Genomic DNA, 3,028 nt, shown 5'->3' on the forward strand with positions numbered 1-3,028 from the left:
GGCTAGGATCTGGAACCAACTTCCAAGAGAAGTGGTGCAGGCTCCTACCCTGGGGGTTTTTAAGAGGAGGTTAGATAAACACCTTGCTGGGGTTGTTTGACCCCAGTACTCTTTCCTGCCATGGCAGGGGGTTGGACTAGATGATCTGCTCAGGTCCCTTCCGACCCTAGAAACTATGAAACTTGAATCAATATAGTTTCAACATAATGCAGTCTACAAAGATTTGCAGAAACATTATTTTAATGGATTTTCAAGTTTCAGTGGTATCATAGTGGAGTCTTTGTAAATTGCATTTGAAATAAATTTGAGATCAGTTTCTATATACTGTATGAATTTATCATCATCAATATCATGCAAAATACCTAGCTATTTCTCTAATTTGGGTTACATCCTTTATAATGCTGATAATTCACCCTTTCTACTGACATATGGGAGTTGAGGGTAGTCCACACTTTTTAGGATCAGGCTGCTTATCAATACCCAATCCCAAGTTTTATTAGTGTCCAAATGGCAATTGGTCTTTTTTCATGCCAGAAACATGAAAAATATGCTTCTCATTTAGAAATTTAGCCAAAAAAGAGCTGAATATAAACCCAGTGACATTTTCATATTCTGTAACTCAAAATGATCAAACAATTGAACACAAAATATTAAACCTAGTAATATGTATTTTATGACGTGACTTTAAACACTTACACACTAAACATCAATAATTATTAGTTCAACTTTAATGATAATAGCAGTATTGGGGCTGCAGTAATACAAAGAGATGACCTCAAGGTGTGTGTTAAGAAATTACGCTTTATGTAGCATATATTTCTTTAGCACGTATTTTATTCTTGGTCTAATTATTTTTCTGCTGCTTTTCCATTACAGGAGACTCAGCAGATATGTCAGGTAAGGGAAATAAAATTTTAACATCTTCAGGTATAATTAGGCTTTTAGTAGTCTTCTACAACATTGTAGAGCAATAAGTTATGTGAAAATATCTGAAGCCTATTAAAATCCTATATCAATCATAGTATTACCTCAGTACTGAACATAACCTACAATAGTTCAGTAAAATGTAAGAGTAGAACATTTCTTTTACCAAAAATCAATCTGCTAAAAATGTTAAAGCTGTTTTGCTGAAATATATTCCCTCCTTGCTGCCCAGTGATAAACTATTTCTAACACCATATTGCTACTGTAGCATACCTGTACAGGCGTGCAGTTTTGACAGAAGTTATTGGGGCTGACAGCTAGCATTTATTTTATATAATTCAACTGAGGAGGCCTAGGTGACTGAGTGAATAAAGCAATCACCCTTTACATCTACTGTATGATTGTCTTGCAAATACTCCCAGTGATCCAAAATGATTGTGATGTCAGTTCAATTTTGTGATGCATCATTTTGGGTCTTTTGACAGTCTTGACTGAGCTATTTTTAATTAAAAAATGTTTAACTGTGATCTTAAAGATCCATCACCATTATGTGTGAGTGCATTCATTGTCGGGCAGTCATTGTAATGTTGTTTGTCATACATCTGACACAGAGATGCATAAATGTATGTTCATGTGTACACACTGAATCTGATACTTTTTATGTTTTACTAAAAACATTTCACTGTGCAGAGGCATGGTGAAACTTTACAATGTATGTTGACTTTTTGGGATATGTCAAATTATGGTGGTTCTGGGGCTGGAAGGAAAAACACAAAGGAGCTTTTCCCCCCACTCATATCTCCTGTGTAAAAGGCAACCATAAGGTATTTGTGCTTAGGAGTTCAGGGGGAGCTTCTCTACTGCTGCATATAAGTAACTCCAGCCGCTTCTGCCTGGGAACAACTCTTTCTCTTCCATCTTCCCCATAGAACTACTCTATTTTTTTAATATTTTAAAAATATTAATATTTTAAATATTTTAAATAAACCTATATAGTTTCTGGAACCACATTATATTCTCTGTAAGAGGTGAAAGCCAGGCAGGAGCTCCAGGGACTTGAGGCCCAATACTGCCTAGGAATTCTCAGGGTGCACAGGATTGGGCCCTGCAAGCCTCCAAAGTACCTGCCCAGAGTGGCTGGAGAGCGTGGGTAGCTCTATGCTGCCTGCATTCTCCTGTCACAAAAGCAAACAGATATCCGTCGCTAAAAAGTTTTACAATCTATTACCATCTCTGGCACAGCGACAAATTTTGGGCATTCATGGTGTGACAAGGGGTATGGATATCTGTTTGCTCAGCAGCTTAACGGTGAGGAAGGGTAACATCTATTTCCACCCTTAGATAAGCCTGACTGCTTTGTGAGCAAAGTTTCACCTTTTGTGGAGATTATTATTGATTTTCAAGTAGATGTGGACGCTTGAATTATAAGGACATTAAAAAAAAAAATCTCACATGCAGTCTGGATTGAGGCCTCATTATTCTAGACACAGATTGCAAGAGGCAAGGATTTCAGTGCACCAAATGCCCTGATGGAAACTATATGGGTGAAATCAGACAAGAACTAAGCACCAGAATGAATGATCACAGAAAAAAGATAATGGACAGAGGCACTAGAACACAGCCAGAACATTTTTCACAGAAAGAAACACTTCCAGTCTGACCTTGCAGTTTTCATGCTCCAGGGAAACTTTCAAAAGACAAGCCTGTGAACAAAGTAATTAGGCTGTTGGACAACAAGAACCCCAGAATTAACATGGTAATGATTTCATGGCCCATTATAATCTATGGTGATATTTACTAATCTCTGCACTTCACAGGTGATAATGACCCTTCTAAACTGTCTTGCTGTCCCACTTACCAGGTTTTTAATGCATCTCTCTTATCTGTTGGCAACCTGATAAGTTCTCTTGTATCCTGTTTTTATTTACAATAGGGAGTTTTACATAAGCCTTTGTTTCATTTACTCTTTAGGCCTAATGTATCTGCATCAATCTTGGAAACCTGATGAAAGGCACTGATACCTGAAAGCTTGTCTTTGTCTTTCTTAGCTCTACAGTTGGTCCAATAAAATGTCATCCACACACATAGCCTCTCGCATTTTTCC

The 3,028-nt window shown here is 37.4% G+C and overlaps 1 protein-coding gene across 1 annotated transcript in view; it reads left to right on the forward strand.

Annotated features, from left to right (window-relative positions):
• The window catches only part of EML5 (echinoderm microtubule associated protein like 5), a 293,292-nt gene that overhangs the window by 256,610 nt on the left and 33,654 nt on the right, over positions 1 to 3,028 (forward strand). The window contains exon 31 of the mRNA XM_019518682.1: positions 877 to 897. Within this exon, the coding sequence (XP_019374227.1) occupies positions 877 to 897 (21 nt within the window). The remainder of the gene's footprint in view (positions 1 to 876; positions 898 to 3,028) is intronic.

The sequence above is a fragment of the Gavialis gangeticus genome, unplaced genomic scaffold (assembly GCF_001723915.1).
Source record: "Gavialis gangeticus isolate Ggan-Ray unplaced genomic scaffold, GavGan_comp1, whole genome shotgun sequence".
Classification (NCBI taxonomy): Eukaryota; Metazoa; Chordata; order Crocodylia; family Gavialidae; genus Gavialis; species Gavialis gangeticus.